The sequence below is a fragment of the Gymnoscopelus braueri genome (genome assembly GCF_963280865.1).
Source record: "Gymnoscopelus braueri genome assembly, chromosome: 2".
NCBI classification, from domain to species: Eukaryota; Metazoa; Chordata; class Actinopteri; order Myctophiformes; family Myctophidae; genus Gymnoscopelus; species Gymnoscopelus braueri.
This window is the reverse complement of record NC_137604.1, coordinates 37,683,359-37,710,763: the sequence shown is the minus strand read 5'-3', so window position 1 is coordinate 37,710,763 and position 27,405 is coordinate 37,683,359. Positions and strand designations below refer to the sequence as shown.

At 41.2% G+C, this 27,405-nt stretch overlaps 2 protein-coding genes across 8 annotated transcripts in view; both read right to left on the bottom strand.

Moving 5' to 3' along the window:
• The window catches only part of armh3 (armadillo like helical domain containing 3), a 43,222-nt gene extending 26,399 nt beyond the window's left edge, over positions 1-16,823 (bottom strand). Inside the window, exons 1-15 of one of the 2 annotated variants that reach the window (XM_080414554.1) lie at positions 16,689-16,823; positions 15,379-15,506; positions 14,764-14,873; positions 13,110-13,166; positions 12,345-12,491; positions 12,008-12,115; positions 11,790-11,882; positions 11,113-11,187; positions 10,828-10,914; positions 10,647-10,703; positions 9,913-9,956; positions 8,225-8,285; positions 7,752-7,798; positions 6,802-6,877; positions 1,401-1,494 (exon numbers count right to left, since the gene is read on the bottom strand). In XM_080414554.1, coding sequence (XP_080270680.1) covers positions 1,401-1,494; positions 6,802-6,877; positions 7,752-7,798; positions 8,225-8,285; positions 9,913-9,956; positions 10,647-10,703; positions 10,828-10,914; positions 11,113-11,187; positions 11,790-11,882; positions 12,008-12,115; positions 12,345-12,491; positions 13,110-13,166; positions 14,764-14,873; positions 15,379-15,388 — 1,066 coding nt within the window. In that variant the 5' untranslated portion in view covers positions 15,389-15,506; positions 16,689-16,823. The remainder of the gene's footprint in view (positions 1-1,400; positions 1,495-6,801; positions 6,878-7,751; positions 7,799-8,224; positions 8,286-9,912; positions 9,957-10,646; positions 10,704-10,827; positions 10,915-11,112; positions 11,188-11,789; positions 11,883-12,007; positions 12,116-12,344; positions 12,492-13,109; positions 13,167-14,763; positions 14,874-15,378; positions 15,507-16,688) is intronic. The other variant, XM_080414555.1, reaches the window with a different exon arrangement.
• Positions 16,824-17,787: 964 nt separating this feature from the next.
• Positions 17,788-27,405, bottom strand: part of ldb1b (LIM-domain binding 1b) — a 40,038-nt gene continuing 30,420 nt past the window's right edge. For all 6 annotated transcript variants that reach the window (XM_080419165.1, XM_080419167.1, XM_080419164.1 and 3 more), the window contains 8 exons: positions 25,539-25,614; positions 25,156-25,258; positions 23,351-23,523; positions 22,763-22,885; positions 22,586-22,669; positions 21,626-21,749; positions 21,150-21,298; positions 17,788-20,315 (listed from right to left, as the gene is read on the bottom strand). In XM_080419165.1, the coding sequence (XP_080275291.1) occupies positions 20,085-20,315; positions 21,150-21,298; positions 21,626-21,749; positions 22,586-22,669; positions 22,763-22,885; positions 23,351-23,523; positions 25,156-25,258; positions 25,539-25,614 (1,063 nt within the window). In that variant the 3' untranslated portion in view covers positions 17,788-20,084. The remainder of the gene's footprint in view (positions 20,316-21,149; positions 21,299-21,625; positions 21,750-22,585; positions 22,670-22,762; positions 22,886-23,350; positions 23,524-25,155; positions 25,259-25,538; positions 25,615-27,405) is intronic.

The following is a 27,405-nucleotide window of genomic DNA, read 5'->3' as shown; positions in this document are numbered from 1 at the left end:
TTTTCTATGCTTTTAGAGGCTGGATAAGGACATGGTGCGTGTGTGTGCGTGTGTGTGTATGTGAGCTTTTGTGTACTCTTGTAATTCTTCAGGGTCGGCAGACACTTCAGGATCAGCAGACACACAGGCAAAGTCAAATTAATGCACACATTTATGTCTTCCACTCAACTTTTCTACAGTCTATGTAGATCGGAGCATGTGAGTGGAGTTAAGCCATCAAAATCTCATTCTGCCCAGCACCACCACATAATTTGGTTACGTCCCAAAAAAAGGCAATCTCAGGCATATGGTACATTTGCATTTAGGAAAAACATTTCTTTCAAGGTTATTTCAAGCTAATAGACAAAATGTTGCATATCATACTCTTAAAATGTACCTATTTTTGTGAGCCTCTTATTTGTGTTTCATGGTTTATAATAATAGTACTTAAATTAAGAAGAATTTTAATAAACATTGCAATTAATCAACAAAGGCCACAATGTAATTCAACAATGTAATGAATAATGTATTTTTATTTCACCTTTATTTTACCAGGATTAGTCCCATTGAAATAAAAAAAATATTTTGCAAGAGTCCTGGCCAAAACAGCAGCACACAAAGTTTCAAATAAAAATAACACAAAATCAACAGAAAACATAAAATCCCCCAAAACAGAACAGATTTATGACGTTCAAATGCCAGCACATGAGCAGATAGTATTACTAGGCTCCATTTTGTAGATGGCTTGAGGATGACTAATACATGCTATGTCAGCCCAGCCTGATCGCCAGAGAATTAGTATACATTGCACGGATCCAGTGCACGTCATTCCGTGCATAGTCGCCTAGAAACCCCGAAATTCCGTGCATATGTACGGCGAGTCCCACGGTGGGCGTAACCAGTCGCAACCTGGAAAAACCCGGAAGCAGAGCAGTCCCCACAACAACATTTACGATTCTGTGCCTATCGGTACATAACTCAAACGGAGCTGAGTAGGCACAAGGGAATGTCGCAACGTTCGGGACGGCAACTCGCTCGCTTTAGCTCGCTCGGTGGCCCCTTACGTGGCGACAATTCCCTTGAGACTGCGCGCCTCCGAAATGGTTTAGTCACAATGGGGGAGATGCGAGGCGGCTATGCACAGATTTTCGGGTTTTCCAGTTGTCTATTCACGGAATTTCAAAAACGTTCAAAGAGAACGTTTCCTCTGGCGATCGGGTTGGTCAGCCAGTGGCTTGTGATGCGAGCACTTATTGGAGAGATATGGAGTGAGTACGCTCAAGAGCAGGTCCTCAGGTCTAGACATTTCTGGCAGGAGTATTCTGCCAACTCTACAGACAATTAAGTGTATGCTAGACAGACCGACCGACCGACAAACACAAGACAGACTGCTAGTCGCATTAACCAAGGGTATGACTTACTGTCCAAGGAGGGTGGCGTGGTTCCCAGTGGTGTGGTGGGTGTGGTTGGAGTCGGGGTGGGGGGCGAAGTGGACATATCGAGCTCCGGGTGACTCTGTAGAGTGACAAGAATGAAACCAACCTTAGATCACACTTATCCCCATCAGCAAGACAATTGTTCTATGTAGTTACTGTACATGTACAGTACAGCTCAAGAACAGTGGCGTTCACACACAAAGACACACAGAGCTAAGGCCCATAAAGTGCAAGTGTGTTTATATGCTGCTGTAAGGCTAATTTCCCTTTTAATGTCAACTCTAATGATCTTAGAGAATATATACCCATAAATAGTATAGTGGTTACGACCCTTTCGATTTAGATGCAAATGTCTCTCTCTCTAAGACAAGGAGCAGCAAACCTTCCTTTTTACTGAAAAGAGGAACTTGAGTTAACAACATATGAATAGCAGTGCTGAGGTTTGCTGGGTTGGGAAAAAGGCTATTTTCATACACACACACACACACACACACACACACACACACACACACACACACACACACACACACACACACACACACACAATCCTTCTATCAGGCATCAGTGATGCCCTGGCCGATAGTCGAGTGGAGAAATTACATTTTTAAATAAAAAATAGATTCACAGCAACAGGCTGGAACTTGGAAGATAAGATACCAAAGGTCATTCTTTTTATTCATTTTCCCTTCTGCCAGGTAAACAGCTCTAGAAGATTATAATATAAACTGATAAATTAGCCTACTTCCTACCAGCTTACTTTCTACCAGATTAGACCTATAGCAAAGGTGAATACCTTTATTTGGTTCCATGGAAGAAATCACCCATGCTACCCTACTACTACTGCTGTGGCTCCTGAGTCCTGTATACAGCAGGAGTCTATCATTCATCCCTGTCCCGCCTACAGCTGGTTCAAAATGCTGCTGCCAGACTTCTGACTGGCAGGAGGAAGAGGAAGAACACATCACCCCTCTGTTGGCTCCCAGGTATTTTTAGGAAGGATTTTCTCTCTTGTTTTAAAGCACTACATGGGATGGCCCTTTCCTACACTCCCTACCTGCTTGGCCTCTCCTCCACCTCTAGATCACAATGTTCTTGTCTGTTCCATGTAACTTGTTGTCTGTTCCAAATAACGGAACGTGCTTAAGAGACAAACGGGGACAAAGAAAAAAAACGTAAATTCTAACCTCAATTCAGCAAGTACTACAGTTATTATAATATTATGTTATACAGTACAGTATATGTTTTATTTACTGAAATGAGACCTCTCTGTCAAAATATATTGACAAGAAAGGAGGTTTTCAATACTGCAATAATTTAACAGTTTAGAAAGCTGAGAAGGCACAGGAAGTCTCTGGTGGAACCCAATGTAAAGATATCCCCACAATTCTTTATAAAACCGGTGCTGGAAACAACTCAAAGTAAAGGAAGGTCATGTCTACTCTGCACACAGTATTGTTGTAGACATTGTTTGTTGATTAAAGCACGGGACAGCATTTTATACTGGGTTCGGACATTACCTTTCAAAGCCAGCAAGCGGTACATATTGGTCTGAAGTCAAAACTGTCATTTACAACACCAATGCAGAAGCACAGATATACAGTGGTTTCTAAATCCAACAAGGTGTGACAGAGAGGGGGAGACAACCAGTCACTGTGCCTCAACAGAACTATCTGCCCAGTCGGAAGGAAGAAATTCCAGCCTTGTCTTTGTGTTTTAAATTGTCAAGCAGTTTTTGGTTTCTGACACCCTCCCCCGCTCTTTTGAGCAGAACAAGTGACAACTCTACCCACTTTTATATAAAGTATACTATATACATGGTATACGGAGCCTTGTATCACTGCCTGTCATTGGATCAATCTCAACACAACTATCAGGGTTCAGTCTGAGCTTTTCTGACTGCCCCAGTGACCCCTCTCCTTTCTATGAGAAAAGGAAAAAATCGGGGCAACCTGATTGGTTAGGACGCGTATAATCTCTCAAGAACAGATTCTGCACTGCGTTGGAATCTGTCGGGGAGGTTCGTCATAACGTGTGCGCATTGGCTACAAGTGGGCGTGCCTTCAGATCAGGAAGCAGGCCGCGCTTTACCCAATCAAATGTAGTGCAGACAAAACCACGAAAAGATATTCACATTTTAACTTGCTCTTTTATCATAGAAACAAGTGGGCTTATAACCAAAACGATCCATGTTCTCTGGGAGAAGTGGTGTTAGTGTTCCGTGTAGACATATTGTTAGTGGGAATGAAAACATAGTCGCACCAACCGGAAGTGATGCACTGAACATAGACATATATAGGTAGACGCCTCCTTCGGCTCTGAGGCATGTGTATCTTGGGCGCCATTTTAGCGTAGGAAAGCTGTAGGGAAGCTTCCGTGTGTGTCACAGAAGGGGGCGTTCGGTAGGCCAATCAGAGGCAGGTGGGGGCGGGACAACTGATTCTGACAGGTCTTAGAAAAGACGCACTGTGATTGGCCAGTAGTCAACGCGCCGTGAGCGCTGTGATTGGCCAGTAGTCACTTTGAGTGTCCGTTTGCCTACGCGAAAATGGCGGCCGCGATACAAGTTGCTCCAACAAACTGCAGAGGCCAATGAGGTATCTAGGTTTCTATATCTATGGCACTGAAGGCATACACAAACACCGGTTTCCTTGCGCACTGGTGTTACGTTTTCTTCCGCCCAGAGCCAACAGACATAGAACAAACAGCAGAGGTCGCTGTTTTTCATTTTCAGTTGGATCTGGGTTCCCAGATTGGGACACGTACAACATGGGCTCTAATGCCCGACAGCGAATCCCAAGTTCGATTCCCGACTGGCCCGACCATTTGCTTCATGTCACTCCCCTACTCTCTCTCTGTGTTTCTCTGACTGCCAATCACGTAGATGTACGCGAACCGCTTTAAAGCCGCCACGTGCCAATCGCGTAGATCTACGTGAAGTGAAAAAAAAATAATATACAACTCTCTCAAGAAATGAATGAATATAACAACATTCTCCCCATGCCCTCAAATATTCAAATGACACTAAATCATTTTTAACTTGTCACTTCTCACACACTAGAAAATATTATACTTTCAGTGAAATCCTCCACCTGTCATTTGGATCATATCCCTACAAAAAAACTGTAAAGGAAGTGCTTAGCACCGTCTCACCACACATCCTATCCATTACAAACGCTTCCTTGTTGGCTGAAAACCCCTCTATTGACATGTCATAGTAAGAGTAACCTCTGCTAAAGACACTAAACCTGGAAAACTACACGCCCATCTCTAAGTTATTATTGTGTGGTGTCCCTCAAGGGTCCATTCTCCGACGGTCCGACCCTTAATGTTCTCAATTTATATGGTCGCGTTGGGCCATATCATCCGCAAGCATAACCTCAATTTTCACTATTATGCAGATGACACGCAACTTTCCCAATTCAATCCTGAACTCCTTTGAGTCTAGACTGTTTAAAGAACTGCCTTTGCGAACATGAATTCCTGGATGTTGCTAAATCTTCTGCAATTTAACACAGACAAAAAAAAGATTGTCCTGAATCCTGAATCCACCAACCTTCTCAAAGATAACCTGGTCAGCTTGTCCATAAATGTAACACCAGTTGCCAAACATTTAGGTGTTTTTATTGATTCAGATCTCAGTTTTATGTTCAGGTTAAAAGACTGGTTCAAACTTGATTTCTCGATGAGAAATATAGCAGGAATCAAGTCCTCAGCTGCCGATTTAACATTCATTTATTTATCTCACCCAGTCTACACTGCTTTCTACAACTGTCTAACCGAGAAATCCATTTCCCGTTTGTCCAAAATGCTGCTGCCAGGCTTCTGACTAACAGCAAGAAACGTGATCATATCACCCCAGTCCTTGCAACTCTTCACTGGCTTCCTGTTTTTAGAAGTCTTATTAACTTTTAAGGCTCAAAAGGGTCTTGCACCCCAATATGTTATCAAGTTCCTGTGTCCCCATGACCCTCCCGTAGCCTTAGGCCTTAAGGTGGGGCTCTGCTAAAGGTCCCTAGATCACGAGTCACAACTAGTAGCTAAGGGTGATCGGGCTTTTGCTGTCCAAACTTTTAAACTCTGGACTGCGTTACCTGAAGCTATTTGACGAGTATAGTATCTTTTAAATGACTCCTAAAAACATACATTTTCTGAAAAGCCTCCCTGTAAATGACAATTTCTATGTTGCATTATCTCTTTTTTCTCCTTTGTTTATTTTCTGTTTAATTTGTATTAGCTCTTATCATCCGTCACCCTTCTATTAGCATCTTCTTTTAATTGTGTGATTTCTTTTGTTTGCTAATTTAATGTACAAATTATTCCATTTTGAGCAGCGCTTTATAACTCCTGTTTAAAAAGTGCTATATAATAAAGTTATTATTATTATTATTTCTCAACGTGGTAAAATGTCAAAATGACGCAGCCAGTTGACCAATTTTCTAGCCAGCTGTTGAATTTGCGCAGGGCAATATGCCGCATTTATGGGGAAAATATCCGCTGTGGGAGCAATCTAAAGCCTCATGTATACTCTGTAGCACGCCAGTGTCGCTCGCCAAAAACAACAGACCTGCAAGTTTCAATGCATCGCAGTGCAACGTGATGAGAGAGAGAGTCGGATTACGCACACAGTCTCTAGTAGTAGATTCCATATGCCGGCTGTCATTGGTGGATTGGAAGAATATATTGACACTTATCTGTGTAGCAGTTTGTGAGATTAGCTGCAGTCTCACACACAGACAGACAGACAGGGATGAAAACATTATCTCCAGGCCCAGCCTGCAGCCAGGAAGAGATAAAAAATTATCCTTGTTCCCCTCTGTAGTTTTGACTTTTGAGCGAGTGACGGACGACTTCTTAAACTTTCATGGCAATTTAGAAGAGCTGAGTGATGGAAACAGGATGCTAGAAGTGACCTCTAACGGAGTCTTCTCATATTCATCAGAAATCCGCCAGGCAAATGAAGCCACAGACGTACGCTTGAGAGGACAGGATGTTCGGTTAATTTGCACTTGTATTTTGTGGTAAGATATGACAGCCGGCTGAGAAAATAACTGAGTCAATGCAAATATAAAAAGGACAGAGCAAAGAAAAGTGACACTTTTATGGAGATGAGATTTACAAAAATAAAAACTCACCTCAAATCGGACAAAAATTAAAAAAAATGACAAAAAGTGTGGAGTCATAATTCAAAGGACAAAGACTTTAAGCTTAATTCATACAGTGCGTGACACGTTGTTAGCTTGAAGATGTGTTATTGTTTATTGTTATTGGCTTTAGAAGCAGATTGGTAGCAATGACTTCTAACTGGACGCCCATACCTTCTCGTATCCATCAGAAACACACAAGTGTACAGTTGGCATGAAAAGGGGGGATGAATCAAGACTCTTACCTGTGCTAAAACAGTGATGAAGTTACGGTTAAGGTGCACCGCCTCATACAGCGCCAAGAGAATCGCCTCATTGGTCCTGCGGGGTCAGACGGAGGTCAAAGGTCAATGATAGTGAATCATCTCTAGGATCTATGACATGATGTACGTGTAAGGCTAGAAACGATTCCTAGATCCAATTGAGGCACAAAAATGGTGCTTAACATTTACATACTGTAGTTAATTGTAATAGTATGTTGTAATTCTAATTTCTAGCTACTACAACAGTTCAATATTAGTGTATCATCAGCTATACAATTGGTATATATCAACCATAATAATATATTTAATATATAATGGCTAGCTAAAATAATAAATGTTGACATTATTGACCATCGTGACCATCGTTGTAAACATGAGTTCGAAACAGGTTCAATTCAAGCCAAACAGGGCTATCGGCACAATGAACATGGATTCCTAGTGACCAACGTCTTTTTCTTTAAATTCTCAGTAATATTAACTGCAGCATTGTGTGTATAACTACTAATAAATTATTCTCCTGGCCAACAAAGATGTTCATCAGCATGTAACCATGACATCAACAACCTGCTCTGATCATACTGTGTGTGTGTGTGTGTGTGTGTGTGTGTGTGTGTGTGTGTGTGTGTGTGCGTGTGCGTGTGTGTGTGTGTAATCTAATCATGGGAACTTCCTTTCCTTTTGGACACTGAGCTTTTAGCAACAGCTAGCCAAGACTTAATCTGCATTTCCAGTCAACAAACAGCCAATCAATAGGTGGCAACTGTTTATTAATACAGGACAATTAATTAAACATGTCAGAGAAATATGAGTTTTAAATATGCATGGGAACAGGATTTCAATCCCGAACACCGAGTTAAATGTATACACATATGCCCTGTACATACAGACATTAGTTTTGAAGAATGTTAGTACTTTTCTAGAAGTGTACTTACTGCACAGAGAGCTTCTCATCGGCATCTGCTATAAACATACTGCCCACCTGTGGACAGGAGAGGTACCACTCAGCCAACAAAATTATCCACTACGGTATATGAAGCATCAGATAGCATTTCAACAAAACATACAATACACAACAGGGCTGCACAATCAGTAGTGAGACAATTCATAATTGTAGAGTGTTGGCATGCTGGAAATACTGAATCACTCTGAATTTTTATAAAATAAAATAAAAGCCAGTCAATGAATGGCACTAATACATGTGTCCAATAATAAGCATTAACATAAAATCGATCTGAATTGTGATTTAGATAAGCTCAAACAGCACCACAACCTCCTCTATGCTGTCTCTCTCCCATCTATCCTATGGTGTACCATTAAAGAAAACGCAGGGGGAATACATGGCCCAGCAACCACATAACTCTCTTGACTCACAGAGCATTGACAGTTTGAAGAGTGATGGTCTTACCATACTGGTGAAGGTGGAAAAGAAGCCACCTTGGTTCTCCTCCTCTTTGTCTTTGTACTGCCTAGAGGGGAGGAAGAGGGGAGAATACAAGATGAACGGAAGTCCTGGATGAGCACTAAGGGATAATACTCCAGCTCCATAGATTGATTAGAGTTATGCTTGCTGAATCCTGCTAGTCTATTACATTGTAGGCAGGATAGTGTCCACTCTCATTTTCATAGGTCAATAGACTGACAGATAGAAAGCCACCAGTCAATGATTGAATCATAGTGATTGTGTGTAGTGATTTAGACCACTGTCTCTTCCCCCACACGCAACCCTTGAGGCTGAGACATAGACAGACATGGATTCTCCAATAAACAGGGGGAGAGACTAGTGAGAAAAGAAGAGGCTCAGGGCAGAAGGCAGCACAACTACTGTATATATCAAACCATCATTCAACAGAAACTTTTTCATGTCAAGAGATCTGATCACACATATACTTTCATTAGGCCATGGGAATTGATTGAGTCCTAGAAAACCTGATATGAAAATCTGTTTTTGTTGAAATTATACTGTCTAGATCATGTCATAATAGTATAAACAGATTCATTGTAGGCACACAAGTCAGTCCAATTTAAACTCCCAATCACGATCTCCCAGCTTTTGTTGTTAAAACTAGATGTAAACAATTATAACGTAAAAGAAAACCTGCATTGAAGAACCAATCAAAAGTCTTTGGGGCAGCCCTTTGTATTGGGGCGGTGACATGACTGTTTTCCAAAGCAGTGGCTGTATGTTTGTTACCAGCTTTACTTTCTGTTTGAACAACTACTTGGAATTTAAATGTCTGATTGCCCGGTATCGCAAGATTAGATTCATAGTGGTGAGGATATCGAAATATAATTACATTTTTTGTATTAATAAATTTAAGTGTTTTCAAAACTACTCCTCATTTTGCTGGGGACGCCCTGGAACACCCTTGGGACACCAGACCCAACTTTGAAAACCACTGAAAAAGATAACGGTCACAACCAAATTTTGCTTTCCTCTCTGTACTTATTCATGGTTTTCTCCTCTCCCATGTCTAAGTTTCTCCTGGGGTGGGGACATCACATTAGATTACAAATGGGAACAAGGAACTGATTCCAGCTCTCATCCATCACTTGAATAAGGCTGTCTAAAAAGGCTGAGAGACAAGACATTGCTTTTCAAACTGAAACAATCAAGATCCAGTGGTTTCTTGACGTGCCGACCAAAAGTACTAAGAATTTTTCCAAGTGTGACAAGGATAGACAGAGGACAGCCCCCACCCCCCACGGCACAAACACTTCCCCAAAATCCTATACATTTTAAAACAATAATACAGAAATCAGTCAGACAAAGCTCATGAATAAAGTAAACATGAGAAACCAGTGTACAACTTAATACAACCAACATCTAATTTATACCTGAACTAATATAATTTGCGTGTCAATTCACCCTAAAGCACATATTCACTCCAGATTCTCCACCATTTCAAAATGATCATAATATTCAGTACCTCTCCTAAAACTCAAGCAAAATGAGGAGAAATGACATAAACGTCTCAGAGACATTATGTAACTTTGGATATAAATAACACATCAGAAGAACAAAAATAGATATAGATAAAAATAGAAAATCAAAGCAAGAATCTTTAGGGAATATCAGATAAAAACAGATCTCACCTGTTATATTCTGTCAAAGCCTGGTGGACCACCATACCCATTCCCTGGGAAACAAAATATTTCAGTCACACATTTGTCATTGAATAAGAATGAGTCAGTAGCCAAGGATTTAGTGCCTTGCTAGAGCGTTGGTTCTCAACCTTTTCAGGCAGCGACCCCCCAAAATAATCATATGTGGACTGGGGAACATATGTGACAAGCACCGGGAATTTTAGGAGTTGAGGCGTTACAAATTGTGAAAATAGCTGATCTACATCTTTTTTTCTTTTTGCCTCTTTCTCAGGTAATATTTGACAATTTGGCCAATGTTTAACCATTTCCTCTTATAGTATGGTTTGTTGATTACTTTTGACACAATGAAAACTTCTGCATTTCAGGTGTTAAAAAGGTCTTAAAAGTCCTTAAATTGTCACTTTAGAAATGTGCAGATACCCTGTATATAACCTGTATGTTGGTTTGTTTGCTGTTGAGTGAGAAAACAATGTTTAAACTAATCATCTGGGTGTCCCGACCCACAGGTTGAGAACCACTGTGCTAGAGGACATAGCACTGAAGCCCTGCCTCTACATGCTCATTGTTGCAGGGAACGAAACACGAAACCTATATCACTTAAGAGGATGGTCTCTCCTGTAAGAACCTAGGATGATCATGTACTGTATGAACAATAAGATAATGGTCAAGCACAATAAAGAAATAAGACAAACATTAAAAAAAGATACAAGTTAAAAACTTACATCTAATGTTGGCTCATCATCCACAATGGAGAGCTTCACTATGTAAGGATTCACCGACTGACAAATAACACAAAAGATCAATAAAGTCACATTTTATTTCATATTCGCACGCATGCAGATCGAGTCAATGAATATCAAATATCCCTCCAGTCCCAACACACGCATACACACACACACCTACCTCATATTTCCTGTAGTTGACCAGTAGGGCCAAAAGGACTACAGCATCGTAACCATGCTGCACCCTACTGGACACCTCTGACAGGATCTGAGAGAGAAGTAAAGCAGTGGTGAGCAAATGTCCCTCCACCAAGTATCTAAGATGGGAATGGAACTCCTAACCCTGGCAATGTTCAGTAGTGTCATAATCATCCAACTCTATATAACAGCTATATAAAGTAGGACCATGCCATCAACCAGGCACAGTTCACAACACTTCAGACATCGAGGTGACACCATGACGTACCTGTAGAATGGCCTCAAAGATGCTGTTGATCATCACATACTCCAGTATAGTGTTCTGACTAATGTTGTCAGTCACCTGCAGAAACAGCCATGTTTGTTAAAAGTGCAAAGGAGCAGCATGCATTGCACAATGCCAATTCCAGAAGACAAATAAGAATTACAGTATACTGTATGGCAGTGGTTGGGGGGGGGGGGGTGGGGGGGGGGGGTCACCAAATAATTATGGGGGTCCCAAGATGATTAGCTTTATGTGCAACATTGTTTTCTCACTCAGCAGTAAACAAACCGACATACAGTACAAGTGTATACAGGGTATTTGCACATTTCTTAAGTTACAATTTAATGACTTTTAAGACCTTTTTAATGCCAAATTGGACAAATTGTCAAATATTAGATAAATAAGATAATAAGAAAGAGGCAAACATTGTGAAAATATTTTCACAATATTTATCTGTGGAACCGAGTCTAACTAAATGTAATGCCTACAATTCCAAGTGCTTGTCAGGGTGGGGGTCCCCAGTTCAAATATGATTATTTTGAGGGGGCCGCGGCCTGAAAGGTTTGTGAACCCTTGCTGTATGGTCCATGCATGTGTTATTATTACTTGTGGACAAAGCAGTTCTGCTGTGCACATGTTTGTATACACAGTACATGCATAAATGTGTTGTTGTGCCTCACCGTGACCAGGCAGAGCAGTAGTTTGAGACAAAGGCTCTTCAAACTGTCAGATCCCTCTCCACACAGAAGACTGTCCAGACTCTCCATCAGCTCCTACATAGGACACACGCACACACATTACAGTCAAATACACACATCCCAAATATATTTCTCATTCTCTCTTACACTCAGTTATGAACGTCAGACAATATTGCATAAAACTTCCCACAAATACCTACCTTCATTCTGAGCTCAGCCTTGTCGAAGCCCATAAGCATGTTGATGATATCAAACCCAGAGGCAGACTTATTCTTCTGGTGAACCCCTCGGAACAGAGCACACAGCGTCTAGTGGGAGGAAGGGAGAGATCAAATAGACAGAGCAAGAGATGGGGGGAATGAAGGGAAGACAAGAGAGAGACAGAATTAAGTTAGATAAGAGAAAGAGAGGAAGGGAGAGTGAGAGAGAGAAAATAGTGTGTGTGTGTGTGTGCGTGCGCGCGTGCGTGCGCGCGTGCGTGCGCTGGAGACGCACTGCATTCAGACTTAGTAATTAACGTAGCCAGGTTGTCCCCACCTGCAGGGCGTTGACCACCTTGATCTGGTGTTCCTCCCCTAGAGCCTGCACACAGTGGTGGAACAGAGAGTTGATGTTGTCCTGGATCCTCTGCACCTCCTCCCCGTCGAGACTCTCCAACTTCGACTCCAGGTACTCCAGGTTGACCTGGGAGGAAGGGAGGGAGGGAGAGAGAGATGGGAGTGAGGAGGTCAGGCCAAGCCTTGCAGCAGCTTGCGTCATGTTGCATGGTGACAGGGCCTTCTCTCCTGTAGTTACCCTATGCTGTCCCTCATGTCTGTCTCAGTTAATTGTATTTACTAAGGAGTGGACAATGCGCTGCTGGATAGAAGTCCTTTCCTCTTTGAAGAAAGAAAACACAAGCAAGACGGTGGGGATAACTCACTCATCCAGACATACTGATATCTATGCATTCAGACAGTAAACATTTGTTCCCAATTACAATAAGTTAAGTGACAAAACATGAATAGCTTGATAGTAATTGATATTCACGCTCTTATTGCAGCGACTATTCAAATTACCAGAATATCACACTGACACAGTAAGAGAGGTTCAGACGGCTATATAATGGCACCTAGCTCAACAGTGATTCAATGCACATCTGATTTCAATGGATCGTACAGTGGAGATAGACAGTTAGGAGAGGGGACCCCGGCTGGCATACCAACTAGCTGTGCCATTTACTAATCCACCTACTAACTTGCTGAGCCACCAGGATGACCCCATCAATGTCAATGTTTGATGATGATAGAGTATCGTCAATACCTTCATGAGAAAAAGCTCATCCCAGAATCGAGGGTTGTTCTTGGATGGGTCTTCTTTCTAGAGGGAAAGAAACAGACAGTAACAAGATACTGAAACCACCGTCTTCCATAGCCAATACGATCAGTGAACTCCAACTCCTGATATATCTGGTAAATGTTGGTTTCTGTCTGTCTACCTGTGTCTCTTTTATGCCCATATATGGGAAATCTGTTTCCGTCAGTCCTTGTCCCCTTTTATGCCCATGATCCCTGATGTCATCCGTATATGCCCATATATTGGAAAGCCCATATATGGGCATATTGGTTGGATCGCGGTTCTGGACAACTAGATATCCGAGTTTGAAGTCGGTCGGTCCCATATATGCACATGACCATATATGGGCATAGCGGTCAGATCTGTGGCTCTGGACAACCAGATCTCTGTATCTGTCAGTCCTTGTCCCTTTTATGCCCATACATGGAGATCGCTGATGTCATCAGTATATGCCCATATATGGCCAGGCCCACTTTTTTGCCCATAGATGGACTGATTTGTTTGCGGCTGATGCCATGATGACACATTGAGGTTAGACAACACACTCCACATTTGGGCGATTGGGAACTCCTTATATGGTTATGGATGAGTCATAACTGAGTTATGGCCGGCCCGCCCCCCCATTGGCCGATTTTAATATAGGATAACTGCAATGTCTAACCAATGCAAAGACTTTAGGGTAGTCCTTCATACTGGTACACTACGGTGATATGAAAGCAGCGGCCGTTCTCGCCTATACAGACATAGACATATCAGTAGGTGGAGATTTCTGATTGTCTGCTACTCGAGAATACTGAAACCATGATTATTACTCTTGAAGAATGGGAAGAATTGTAAGTGCAATAAATAATTATGTTACTTGTTTACAACAAACATCTTGGCTGTTATCACATAGAGTATATAAAATCCTATACATTGTATAAATTATATACGATTCTTCTACTGTATACTGTATATAATCACCCCGGCATTCGTCGTTGCCCAATGTTATCCAACCCAGTGCCAGACTGTGTCAGCCCTCGTCGTCTACAGCCTGGGCAGATACACTGGTCCTCAACCCTCAGTTGCATAGCCTTGCCCAACAACGAATGTCAGGCGATAATTTGTTAATCACTACCCATAGACTTACAAAGACAATAACACTTGATCAACTCTTCACTTTAATAAATAGATTAACATTACTGTCAACCAAATGGCAGACCTTGGTATTGTTGGTGCAAACTTATTCTGTGAACCTTCAAAGGACACTGGCTGATTTCGGCTCTGTTTCTTGGTTCCTTTGTGTCTAGAAAAACTCCAGTGTCTCCTCAGCCGTTAATTCAGCTGAGATTGAGGTGGTCATAGAATAGCACATAACATAATGGGTAGGCCAGGTTTATTTTCAGCCACACTGGGCAAGACCTAGCCTGTGTGTCAAAACGGAAGTACTGGAATTTGGCAGAAATACCGGCCAAGGAAGTTACGTTGCGGCTTTACAGAGGCAGAGCTTCCAAGGGAAGTGCATATAGACATTCTCTACAATAGGTCGTTACCAGGCTTTTCTCCTCAGAGATGAGAAAAGGCTGGGAACAAGGCTAGTTTTCAGCCAACATCCCCCACGTGCAATCTTTATGTCACTCACCGCAAAGATCTCATCATACATGAGCACCACCTTTTCCTTTAGTGGTTTCTTAGAGGACGATGTCCTCCTCAACAGCCCCGCCTTCTTTTCCACCTGAGACATGGTTACCTCTGAACACACCCGCAGACCAAAAACAGAGACAAACACCACACACACACACACACACACACAAACACACACACACATAGAGTGAAAAACACACACAACTAGGGCTATCACGATTATATTAAAAAAAAAACGATTTACCGGTAATTGTGTCGTTGAACATTATTATACATGAACATTAAACATGAATAAAAATTACATTTGTTTGGCTTTTAGGCTTCGTAAACAAAAAGGTCACTGAGGCAGATATGACAAATAACACATATTTAATTACTTTATCCTTAAAACGCGTTGCGATGCCATTTCCACAATATATATATTTTTTATTATATGGAAATGATTATGACGATTATGCAACAACAACAACAAAAAGATTATTTCAAATAATAGCGATTAGGTGATTATGTAATAATTGTGACAGGCCTACACACAACCAGAAACACACGTCCATATAAAACATCAGTGGTGTTAAGATTCCAGGACAGTGATTTAAAGTTAAACTGACTTCACCTCCTACCATGTGGGTTGAATGGAGCCGACTCCTCCACACCAAACTCCTACCAGCCTGGCCCCAGACAGGGCAAGGTTGACTGTGGCCAGTTGGTTGTTCACAGCTGGTCAGACATCATTACACCTTCCTGCAAGGATAGTTGGTGTAGTTAGATAGTCATAGCCAACCAATGACTGAATTTACAACCAAAACCAGTTATAGTCGCCTTTCTACATTCCACTCAAGCTTCCAAACTGGTGGGAGTTACATGGGATGGACCCTTTATCTAAGCTTCTGGGTAATGTCAGACTTTGTTCTGTATGGATGAAGTACAGTCAGTGAGTAACTAAGTACATTTACTCAAGTACTGTACTTAAGTTCAATTTGAGGTATTTTTTTACTTTATTCAATATTTCCAATTTTCAATACTTTTACGTCTTCTACTCCACTACATCTCAAGAGACAAATATTGTACTTTTTACTACACAACAATTATATGACAGCTTTAGTTATTAGTTACTTTACAGATTTAGATTATGACGACAAAGCATACATTAACCACTTCAGCCCTATCTACGTATTTCGGCTATTTTCTAAAGATTTGTATACATTTTATACTGTGAAAACTTGTGAAATGGGACATTCTGCATAATGAGTACTATCCACTTTTGGTACTTTAAGTACATTTAGATACCAATACTTTTGTACTTTTACTAAAGTAAATTCTACATTGCAGTATTGACAAGTAAAACATTTGTGTACTTTTTCCACCACTGACCTAGCAGGGTGTCAGTGTGGTTGAATGGGTGACATATTTGCATTCCTGTGTGTGGCCACAACCCAACCACCTACACAAACACCTCATTACCATAACAAAGACCTTTAGGCTGGGTAACGTGTCATTATTTTTGGCATTAAGCTTATTGACAGTCAGATCAATCATGCAGAAAACTGATCCTACAGAATGATCAGCTGACGTCTGCTAAAATTGTTTACACATGACATGGGCGGTGAAAAAAAACACCAAGCTTAGCTAACGGTAGCCAACTAACTTAAACTAGGTTATACAGTCTAACATAATAACGATACCATAATGTATGTTCCAGTTAGTAAGCACGAGGTCTTATTCAAACCTTTCATAATTAGTTAATAATTATTACAAAACTCCAGTTCCTCACCAGCTAGTTTAAGGCTGCTAACCTGATGTTAGCTCTGCTGGTTTACGTTTAGCTAGCTGAACACTGAGCTGTGTTATTCAGCCCTGTGCGTCTGAGCTAAGACAGTAGACAGACAGTTACATCCTTTTTTATAAGCTTGTTTTTATTCTTACCTCTTTCAAACTATCGTCAATTACAGCGTAAGGTTGTATTTGTGTGTCAGGAGAAATCTAGCAACGACCCTTTAGCCCCTGTCAGGTAAGCTAGCTAGCTAGCTGTTGCTGAAATCATTCGGTAGCTTTGCTGCCTGGTGCCTGCTTGGTCCTAGTGTCCAGCAGGTTACTGCAGTGGTTCTCAACATGTGGGTCGGGACCCCCAGGGGGGTCCCTACATGATTTTTTTGGGGGGGGTCCCCAGATGACAGGGAAGTAACAATTTAAGGACTTCTAAGACCTTTTCAATACCAAAAACAAAAAGGCTGCTTCAAAAGTAATCAACTATAAAAACTGGTCAAAACATTGGCCAAATTGTCTGAAAATACACGTTAACATGAATCCAACACTGATCAAGTATATGAAGCTATCTATGAAAAGGTTTAATATGCAACATGTTATACAATATGTAGTTACTAGTGGGGGTCCCTGCTTCATATCTCTCTCAGCTAGAGCTAGGCGGTCTTTGGCAAACTGAAAAACATTGAAGACCCCTGGTTTAGTGTTTCTGAATCTGTGGGCTGGGACCATAGACTGTAGGCTGGGATGTTATAACAGGACACATACAAAAGGACAACTTTACTTACTCTTAATACAACCTGGGATAAGTGTCCAACTTACATCACTACAAAATAAAATACTTCCATCTCATTTTGACCATGATTGGAAATACGGTCTCAAGCTTTCTTGTCTTATCCCCTTCACTGATGTACAAATATACAGTAAGCTCTCCGATCAAATCGTATATGCATTTTGAATCAATTGGTCAATCTAAAATTGCTTATCGTTTGGAGATATCCAAACAAGCAGTCCAAACAGACCTATACACAAAAGCACTACATCCACTCACTGATTTATAATTAGAATCCAGATTGTACATTAAAAAAAAACTAAAATCACAAGCATGTCTATCCAGAAGTTTCCTAGGGCATGGTGGGCATTACTTTCCTGTCGATTTGATCACTGAAACCTGATCAAATCGACAGGAAGTGATGCCCACCATGCCCTAGGAAACTTGTGGATAAAAATGAAAAAACAAGAATCACAAGCTCTCCGATCATTTAAAGTGAAAATGTATCTTTTATTGGTACCATACATTAATTATCAAGGGCAAAAACTAACCAAATCAAAAAATATATATCAAACAATGATTTTCTACAGGATTTGTAGAGGGTACAAGTCACCATTAAAACACAATCTTAACTGTTCCTGGAAAGTAAACTGCTATGGAAAGGAACGTACATAACAATTACAGAGCTTCATCTTGTATTTACAGAAGGAAAAAAAGAAAAGAAAAATACTGTACTGCTATCAAATGTGAATCAAACTGAACTTGATGGAAGGCTGGTTTTAGAAGATATTTTGGTGGACTGGTGGCGCCACCTTGTGGCTGATGTAAGACTGCACAAAAACAAGGACAAAAGCTACAAGAAATCTGTGATTTCAGCCAGTGATCAAACATGAAATTCATTTATTAGCTAATAAAGTTAACCTTGGCATAAAGTTGAAATTGGCAGTACACCGCATCATGAGAACTGGAAAGATGACAATCATTACATGTGTGTAAGAAACAAGATGTAATAGAGTGAATGTTTGACAATAAATAGAAATTAATGACAAAAGTAAATGGCAACATGCCAAAATTACCTCTCAATGGTGACTGTGTACCCCTGGGGATTTTTGTCATTTAATTTACACAAGTTTTAAAAAAGAGGGAAAGAGGAGAAGCGGGGAAAGAGGAAGGGAGAGGAAAGGAGAAGAGAAGGGGATGGGGTCATGAGTGTTTTTTTCTCTTTTTTTCAATTTTCTTTACATTAGATCAGGATGGCTTTAGGTAAATCTAAGTAAGAATACATTTTTTTATTACAGTCAGACAGAACTTTTGCTACTACCTTAAATATACAAGCACAAATACACAAAGTCAAAATCTTCCAAAAAGGAAACAAAAAGAAAAAGACAAAATAAAAACATCCACACTAAAATTATCTCTCTTTTATAAACATAAAAGATAAAAACAATATATTTTTAGAAGGGGGTTGTGGGGAGGGGAGGCATTAAAAGTCCTGTGTTGCTTCCTTGGTCTGTAGCTTTCAATCTTGGTAGAAAATAAAAAATAAAAATAAAAAAGTAACAACTGAAATGAAGGAGTTACGTACAAATTAAAAACATTCTAGGGAAATAGATACTGGTATAAAACTCTTTAAAGGTGTAAGTATGTGAGCGTGTCAGCATGTGTGATTGAATGTTAAATGCTCTATGTCTGTTTAAAAGGATGTACTTGCTGAGAAATCAGAGAGGGTTTGAGCACTAGGATACTAAAAATCCTTCAATCGTTATGTGTATGTACGGATGTATGTATATATGTGTGTGTTATGTATGTGTGGGTTTTAGTGTAAGACGATGTTCTAGTGCCACCATTAGCTTCTCCCTACCAGTGTTTGAGTTGTAATGGATTCTTAACAAAATGAGTCTAAATTCTGGCCCACTCTGCTCTGGCAAAGCTCAGATATTGGTTTCAGACTGATAAGTTTTCCCTCTGCACGCACGCACGCACACACACACACTACATGACACAACCGTAAACACATTCCCTTTTGCCAGTAACATGGAATAAGCACAACCTATCTATAAGTGGGGCAGAACCAGAGTTTGGAGCCAGCCGTGTTAAGAGGGCAGGTGAGCCAGCGCCCCCTAAGCAACCAGTCATCATCACAAAGCCCCACCAACACCATCTCCTACACCCCCCCCCCCAGACACACACACACACACACACACACACTTAATTAGCTCCATTTCTCCTCACTCATTTGCTTGCTTTATAGATGTGGCACTGGTATGGAACTACCAATAGATTCTGTTCCCGTGTTTGGAAGAACGCAGGATTGTGACTGAAATCCTGTCACAATCTAAGCCCTGAAGTGATAGTGAGTGAAACAAGTGGTTCTGGGCAGAGTCAGGATTCAAACAGATGGTTGGTGCATTCAGGTGGGGGGGGTCTGTATCCGAGTTGTTGGCCTCTATACGAGCTCCATTCCAATGCCTGTCCAAATCTGTACTCTGGTTCCTGGACAAATGCTTCCCGTGAGATGGGCTGTTAGACATGTGTGTAGGGGTGCGTGGACGGGCTGAGGAGTGACTTACAGGCCTACACAAGAGTGTGATGTTTTGTTACGGTTGAGGGACTCAGTCTGGGCTCTAAAGCTGTGCCTGCGAGGGGAGAGTGTGGCTCTCGCTCTCCTGATATTTGAATAGGTGGTTCAGGTGGTTTGGGAATTAAGAGTGGAGTGTGTGTTGAGGTTGTGGAACACTGGGCTCCGATGCCTGCTGTATTTGAGCGGGGTTGACTTTATTGGGGCTCTATTGCGATGCCTGTGAGGTGGGGTTGTCGCTCTTGCTCTCCTGGCTACTCGGGGCCTTGTTGTTCCAGGGCGAGTTGGCCCCCAGTGCTGGCGAGTTGTTGAAGCTGTCCTCGTCGTCGATGCCATTGGCCGCGTCGAACTGTGTGTTTTCCAGCCGCGTGATCAGACGCTCGTCCTCATCGCCAAACTCCCCTCCCATCAGAGTGGGCTCACCAACCACCATTACGTCCTGTCAACAAGGGACAAACCATTATTAACACATTGAATGCCAATCGCGTAGATCTACGCGAACCTATTTAAAGCCGCAGCGTGCCAATCGCGGTTCGCGTAGATCCCCCCCCAGGTGCACTTTCGGAATTTTTTGATCCATTTCCGGTTCCGGTTTGAAGACCGGAAACAGAATTATTTGGGATCCGGTTTTGCCGATCGCGTCCGGCCCTCGTTCTAATGACGAAACTGAAACTCAATTCTCTTCCTGTAGTTTTTTCTCCTCGCATATCACTGTTTAACGTAATCCGCTCTAACTACAACCATGGAGCTCCGTTTGACACGTGGTTTTCACTGGTAGATTCAGTGAGAAGTCGCCGATGCATACAGACAGTGCACAGCTCAATCTTAAGGATTTTAACAAGGTCTATGGCAACGTGAAAAAAACAAAAAAACAACAATAACACGTTGCACTGGTGAGTACATTATGAGATTAACGTCTGGCATGGAATGTGTTAATGAAGAGGTGGGGTGAAAGGAAACAACTTTGACATCGGCAGAAGGGGTAGGATTGTCACAAAATTGATTGTCATTGAAGTTAGCAATAATGCAGTACTTATTAGTAATACTTCCATAGTATAGATGTAATATTACTATATAATAATGTAGTAATTATTATTACATCATACCAGTATTAAAAAAAAATGGATAGAGACCAAATTAAGCTCATCCAGAGAGTCTGCTTTAACACACATAAAAAGGCATGAAACTGTAAAATGTGCCGATTTCAAAGACATTTTCTGGGGTGGGGTATAATATTGGGGTCCGGCCACTAGGTGGAGCTGGAATAACTCACAGGGACCTGGCTGGACAGGGGGAAGCCGCTGGCTGGACTCTTCTTCTTGCTGTTACTGTTGGTGTTGTTGCCTCCTCCTCCACTGATGGTGCTGCCTCCAGACATCTTACGCTTCCGTCTCTTGTTGGCGGGCTGTCTGGCGGGCTCAGCTGCACAGGGAGGGAGGGGGGAACGGGGGGTGTTAGGAAATACCTCAACAGGGTGGGGACCAGTGTTTGTTGTTTGTACGAGAGCTCAGGGAGGGAGTTTGTGAGCAGCACGGTTGTATTAAGAGTCAGAGAGAGAGAGAGAGAGAGAGAGAGAGAGAGAGAGAGAGAGACACACACACAGTGAAACAGTAAAATCATCAGTGTTAGCAAAAAAAATTACCCAAATGGACTCCATTTCTACACTCAGATTTAAATTACCATTGGGTATCTTACTGTGTGGTGAGTGAGTGTTCATGTGTAAGTGTGTGAATTTGCAGGTGCACCCACCTGGTGGGGCCACCATCCTCTGCCATTTCTGGAAAAGGCAGGTCTTGAGGCAGTCTCTGGGACTCAGGCTATACGTCTTATGTCTGGACATGAGCTCCTGCATGGGCTCCAGGATCACACACAGCTGGAAAGAGGGACAAGGAACACAAGACATTGTTTTTAGTGAATAATGCAAATATTACTTTATTAACAGGTAGTACAGTCAAAGGTTATGCTAAAAGGATAACACAAAAATCCCCAGGGACTTGTTTCCATTGTGGTCCATTGTACTCAAGTCATCAGTAATATGATACATACAATACATATCGATGGGGTGGGGCAGGGGGCAGAGGATACTACCAAGGTGTTCAAAGGTGTTAAACTAAGCCCAATTGTATTTTAAGGTCAGCCATTGTTTTTAGGTTAGTTTTGAGTTTGGGTCCAGAGACAAGATCTTTAATGGGTTTTGAGATTGGTCAAATGAATAAACTGAAAAATAAAAGTCCATTGTGAGATAAATAGGTCCAGAGACAATAACAATTTCACAATTTCCAAATAGAAGAAACAGCCAATGGCATGAGAGAGAACAGTGTTTTTGATTGCTACCTTATATCTGAAGTGACTCTGTGGTCTTTCTTTTACTGTATTTGTGTAGCGCTTTTTCAAGGTTAAGGTTAAGTAATTTACAAAACAAGATAGAAATTACAGCAGCATAAAACATGGAAGAAATACAATTATAAGAATAAAAAAAGTAAAAATTGTACAAAAGGAGATAAGCCAGGACAAAAGAGAGAGACGAGAAATAAGCACCACGTAAAGGCCTTCATATAAAAGGGCCTTTCAGAAGTGATTTAATAGACGTCAATGACTTGGCAAGCCTGAAATCCTCAGGCAGAGCATTCCAATCATAGTTGAGAGTGAAGGTGGTGTATGTACTATGACGTGTGTGTGTGTGCGTGCGTGCGCTTGTGCGTTACTCACTCGGAGGTAGTTGAGGGTAGAGTTGGACAGGCCACATCTGGTGATGTTTTTAGACAGCTGGTCCAACATCTGGGGGTCTTGGGCCTGAGACAACAGTCAAAGAACACAGGTCAAAACGTTGACACACATGTATAAGATACGCACATACACACAAAGACTGCTGTGATGTCCACTCACGTGCATGGCCAGTATACTGCGGGGGATGAGTTCACGATGCTGTCTGATGCTGAAGTGCCATGTCTTTATCCTCATCATGTCGTCAAACATGAACTCCAGGTACAGGCGACCCTCCACACACACCTACGCCAGAGCAAAAGGGCAGAGGTCAAAAAGAATAAATTCATGACCCCAGTTAGGCGTGACATTAAACATGGAAGATCAGATTGTAATCACATCAAATTAATAACAGAGATGGAATTCAGGCATTAATGTACACACAGTGTACTTAAGTTTCTGCTAATCTCTGGAGGACAGAAACTCTTTTATACACTCCATACAGTGTAAATGCAATGCAACTCCAATCTACATGCTACAATGCTATGAATAATAACAACACACAGCAATTACACAGGTTATACTTCTGTGATACCAATACAATTAACAGGTTAATGATGGTAGGAAACATTTTGTCCAAGTATTATTCATGAATTATATACTGTATTCATGTGCTCGACACGTTCCAGAGGTTTTAGGATTCAGTGAAGAGTACCTATCTGAGGGTAAAAAGATAATGGTCAGTCTGTTGCTAAATGCTGTGGTACACACCTGTGTGAACATGGGCTTGCCATTCTGGGTGACCATGGTACACTGGTCACAGTCAAGGGAGACAAAGTTGTTGTGGAAGGACTCCTTGGGGTGTTTCAGCACATAGTAGAGCTCAGTGGCACCCCCTTCAAATATACTCCGGAAATACCTTGGAATCAACGTCCGGCCAATCGCTGCGAGGGGAGAACACAGGAAGTGGGAGAATTTGTAATGAGTCGCTTTCTTGTCTTTATTGGGTATGAGAAGCTGAGGGGAACAAGGAAGGAAGGGACTGGATGTGTTTACTGATACATAGAGATAAGAATACTGAATTCAATAACAATACTGTTACAACAAATCTAGTCAGCTTAGAGAGATGTAAGACAAACAGGTTAAGTAGAAAAGCTTAGTTTGAACATACTTTAGAATTTGGTCAGAGTTTACTGGAAACTAACAGTTTAAGGGTTGCACTAGTTGAAACTGTTCCAACGTACAGTAAGCATAAGTTACAACTTAAATCGTACACCCAGTCCTTAGTAGATGTAAAGTCCTCCATAAAATAGGGTTTGAGGTGGCAAGTCTTTTTGAAAGGTGGGACTTTGAGGATGAGGAGTTATACAGAATGTGTTGCATCAGCAATGCGTTCTCCGTGACAGATTACAAATGATGTTGGCCGTGGACATTTATGATTACTTAAGATTTGCGCTTTTGTTTTCCACAGGCTGAGATACAGAGGATTACCGACCTACTGGCAGCAGACTTGCAACATGACACGGACAGAAATGGGGCACTCAGTCCTGCCCTACAAATGTCTCCAAGAGACAATTATTGATCAGGTTGTTAGGTTGTCGACAAGTTGTAGCTTACAAATTAACATTACATTGGAAAACAATACACTGTGATTGAAAACACAACAAACACTATGAGCGGCAACTAACTTTGTTCATTTGGTTAGTGTTAATGAAACATGAAAGCCCTAATTTGCACAAAGTAAAGTAGGCAGCAACCTTATGCCAGATTGATACGCACCAACTGTTTACATTCCGTTTATGTAATTTAATAAGACGGTAATGTACAATGCATCAGTAGACAGAAACAGAATATGTAATTTTGTGCAACAACATTTTGATTAGTGTAGACTTCACGCCAGCATAGCTACGATGAATCTGAGATCTGCGTTGTGCAATCAAACATCAACACAGCTTCAGTAAACAACAAACTACTTTCAACATATTGTTTACCATGGACTTTGCACCCTAATTTAAGAGAGAACTTGCACAGAGTTGGTGCAACAGCTCCGGGTGTTTTGCGGTGGGTTGAGTGAGGGTTTCCTCTTAAAAAACCCTCCCGCTAACTCAGATCAGCTAACACAGGGAAGCTGTCAGAACCCAGACTCCTCTCCTTTCTGGCTCCCAAACTGTGGAACGAACTCCCCATTGCAGTTAGAACTGCAGTAGTCTGAAGACTCACCTCTTCAGACTCACCTCTTCAGACTCCACCGTAGCACTTGCCGTAGCACTTGCCCTAGCCTTGACGACCTTGCAGGCTTATGCAAAGGCTAAAATTTAACTTAGATAGTATCTTATGTAGACAGATGCCAGGTCATTTGTAGACCTGGCATCCTATAGTGTGTATAGTTTCAATGTACAGATTTTTCGATATTATACTGTTTAGACTGATGATAGGTTCTTGGTTTACCTATAATCCTAGATGACTATTTCTATGCATTTGATGTATTACCTTGTGTTTTCCTTGCTTACTGTAAGTAAATCACTCTGGAGTAATTAAATTATGTACAAGCAGTGGAAGAACTGTGTGTGTCTTACTGTAGCGTTTGGGCCCGTCCTCCAGGCAGAATGTGATGGTCAACATGGCGTCATCTTCAAAGAATTCTGTAGTGAAGGCATCCCACCACAGGTTGTCACACTCCTACACAGAGACAATCAGACATTAAAACTCATTCAAAACATACCCTGTTGACACCCATTTTGGGTGGTTGGGTCACCTTTAATGGTATTGATAAGAGATTTCAAGCTTTCTCCTTGTGTATGGGAATATTCTGAGAGAACATTGCATGATATGATATTAAAAACATATTGTTTTAGCACTAGTAAATGAATTTAATTTGAAGTATCAAAATCAAATCAGTGTTGAAAATGTTTGATGTTGATAGCCACCGCTAACTGAGCAAGTGTATGTGTATTTGTACCTCTGTCCAGTTCTGTAGCCGTTTGTTAAGCTCAAATATTCTGTAGTCTGTCTGGTTGCCGTATGGTGTGTGCCGCCTGGGATACCGTAGATGGAGCAATAGAAAGGAGGACAAAAAGGAGACAAAGGGAAATGAAGGGGTTAATTGAATTGCTCCTTATATACCGTACTGCCTGTTCAAGGTTCAGTTCAGTACATTTTTATTTTCGGATATTGGACACATAACACAAAAAGGGAACAGCATTTGGTCAATTGCCAGTGATTCACATGCTGCTGCTACTGCAGCATTGTCCAAGTGCCCGAAAAAGGGATAGGGAGAAGCATTGAGCTTGTCGGGCCCTACCCCTGGTTTGATCTTACATTACCTTTTGAAAAGGAACAGCACGCCTCATGGCACTACTATTTACATACATACATATACTGACATATATTATATACATATTATACACATATACCTACACACATCTACATACATACGCCCACATACACACCTACCCATATATACATACAGACATATACATTATCTACTTGGTGCTATAACATATGGTACTGGAGTATATAAAAATATAAAGAGCAATAATATAACAATCCATAAAATATTGAATATAGAAATTATTATTATTATATTATTCCATAATTCCTTTTATTGGGGCTAAGATGGCAAAGAGCATCCCATAGTATAGTATAATGTAACATAACTTGGTATATTTTATATAGTATAATATGGAATTTATGGGATAATAAATGTAATGTAATGATCCATAAATTATAGTGTAATATAGTATGTATATAATATGATATCTAGTATATATATAATATAGTATAATTCATAATACAATATAATAATCCTTTACAAGGTAGGATCGTTGCCACTCTGTTCTGTCTATATAAAGGTACAGAGACGAAATGGTGAGTCGTTTTCATGCCATCTTGAACCGGCCAGGGACAGTAAAAATGCTGAATCGACATCTGCTGGCTGTCTGTGTAGAGCGGAGAAGGTAAAACATCCACACACTGGTTTAAAGCTCACTCGCACACTCTAAAGCTTTTGATCTTATAGGTCTTCATCAGACAAATTTTTTTTTTGCCTGATGAAGACCTATGAGGTCGAAACGTTGCGCCATTAATAAAATATGTTTTCGGGGCTTTAAACCAGTGTGTGGATGTTTTACCATCTCCTTATTCTTGCCTTGATGTCCAGCACCTGGCCTAAATACAGGTACAAGATGTGATTGTGCACACAATCTCCTGTGTCTGTGTAGAGCGAACAACCAGCATGATGGTACAGGGCAGGGGTGTGTAGTGTAAGGCCGCCCTACGCACCTTTCTGCCTTGAACGTCTCCCTGCTTCTCTTTAATAAAAAGGTATCCAAAATAAAAAATATTTCTGATTGCACAAAGACGATTCCATCATTGCAACATTACGTAATAACATGTCCCTCCCGCTCTCTCACACACACACGTCACGTAACTTTTTGACAGCAACTTGAACTGAGTGGGTTATACAACTTGCTCTTATTATTTGGAAAAACAGCCATTACGCTGCTCGGAGAAGGAAAATGCTTTACCGTCTGCTACGTTGTTCATTTCATCAGTCCATTTTCTGTTGGTATTTTTCAAAAAACAATTGCAGGCTATAGTTGTAAACGTAGAGAATGTACCATCAACTGCTTTCAAATGCTGACGCTGCTGTGTAACAGGTCACACCTCTGCTCCAAAAAGCTGGCATGCAATGTGTAAAGCGCACACAGGGTAGGCTTTACTATAGCTCTATTAGGTTCTGTGTAGAAAGGCAAAGCTGGGATTAAAGGTGCCTCTTGGCATGCCAATATTGCGTGATCAAGTATCTACTGAAACCAAACTATTCC